Source organism: Plasmopara halstedii, assembly GCF_900000015.1.
Source record: "Plasmopara halstedii genome assembly, contig: Scaffold_2592, whole genome shotgun sequence".
Taxonomy (NCBI): Eukaryota; Oomycota; class Peronosporomycetes; order Peronosporales; family Peronosporaceae; genus Plasmopara; species Plasmopara halstedii.
In genome coordinates, this window is record NW_020189499.1 from 217639 (window position 1) to 218805 (window position 1167).

Sequence of the window (1167 nt, forward strand, 5' to 3'; positions counted from 1 at the left end):
GTCCAAGGATCAACAGATTGCCCAATACGTGAATCAGATGCTCAAAGTTCATGCAGAAGGCCTTGATGGCATGTTTTCATCAACTTCGAATTGGCATGGATCAACTTTGCATGCCAATTCGCACCCCGACGTAAGTGTGAACTGGATTTTTTCAAGAGGGGACTGGGTGCTGGATAGCATCTCTACAATGTTTGAATACCTGACTGGCGATCTGAAGTATGACAGAGCGGCTGGGCAGGTACTGGCGGGATGGCCGTCGGCTCAGACCGGCGGATTATCACCACCTCTTGACGACATTCTGGATGAAGCTCTACGACTGAAAGTTAAGCTGCTCGCAGCTACAGCTTTTGTGGACTGGGACCTTGGTGGCGACCTAAATTGCTGTGGTGTTGCCGCACCATGATCAATTGCTAGAATATCATCCCAAGAGCATCGTGATAGATTCTCTTTTGCGCACGGCAACATTAGTGGGATTGACAAGCGACGATATTGCATCAGCTTCTGCCGACGTGTCCAAGGGTTTTGTGCAGCGGAGCTTTAACACTGCAAGTTTGGACGAGCTTCCAGACTCCATCACAGGCGAATTGGAACATCTTCGCCAGTCTTATCGGGAACTCATGTTAGCGGTACATGCTCTTTCAAAAGGCATTGCGGCAATTCGCACGGAATCAAAAGTTACGAACCAGCAACTTCTGAGGGCGGTGCTGGCAGCACCCCGCGCAGCTACTAATTCTGCAACGGTATTTGAGTCCCCCGACACATCCACACAACCAAACCAAGCAGAAGCCGTATCTACAGCGGTTTCGCTTTCGTTCCCAGCCGATTTGACTGGTCTCCGCGACATGCCCTTCGAACAGGCCTATTTTCGGTACATCGGACACAATTTGGCGCTATGCGGTGATTCCAGAAAGATGAACCCAAGTCTGCAAATGATGAAGCAAAAGATTGACTTTATTACAAAAGTGCTGCCCGATGCAGGCGAGTTCCCACCGCGCCCGGAACCGGGCACGGCGGAGATTGAGGAATGGATCGATACTATACGTCAAAAAGCCACGAAGGTGCGCAGTGACGTGGTATGTTCTTAAAGAGTCCTGAACCAAAATCAGAATCAGCTGCCGGGACGCCGGCACCCGCGTCGAAGAAAGTCAAGGCATCGCGCGCACCAAA

The 1167-nt window shown here is 50.9% G+C and overlaps 1 protein-coding gene across 1 annotated transcript in view; it reads left to right on the forward strand.

Moving 5' to 3' along the window:
- The window catches only part of PHALS_04330 (hsp70-like protein), a gene marked incomplete at both ends in the record, with an annotated part of 2449 nt that extends 1364 nt beyond the window's left edge, over positions 1-1085 (forward strand). The window contains 2 exons of the mRNA XM_024718426.1: positions 8-386; positions 442-1085. Of these exons, the coding sequence (XP_024583826.1) occupies positions 8-386; positions 442-1085 (1023 nt within the window). The remainder of the gene's footprint in view (positions 1-7; positions 387-441) is intronic.
- Positions 1086-1167: the final 82 nt, after the last annotated feature.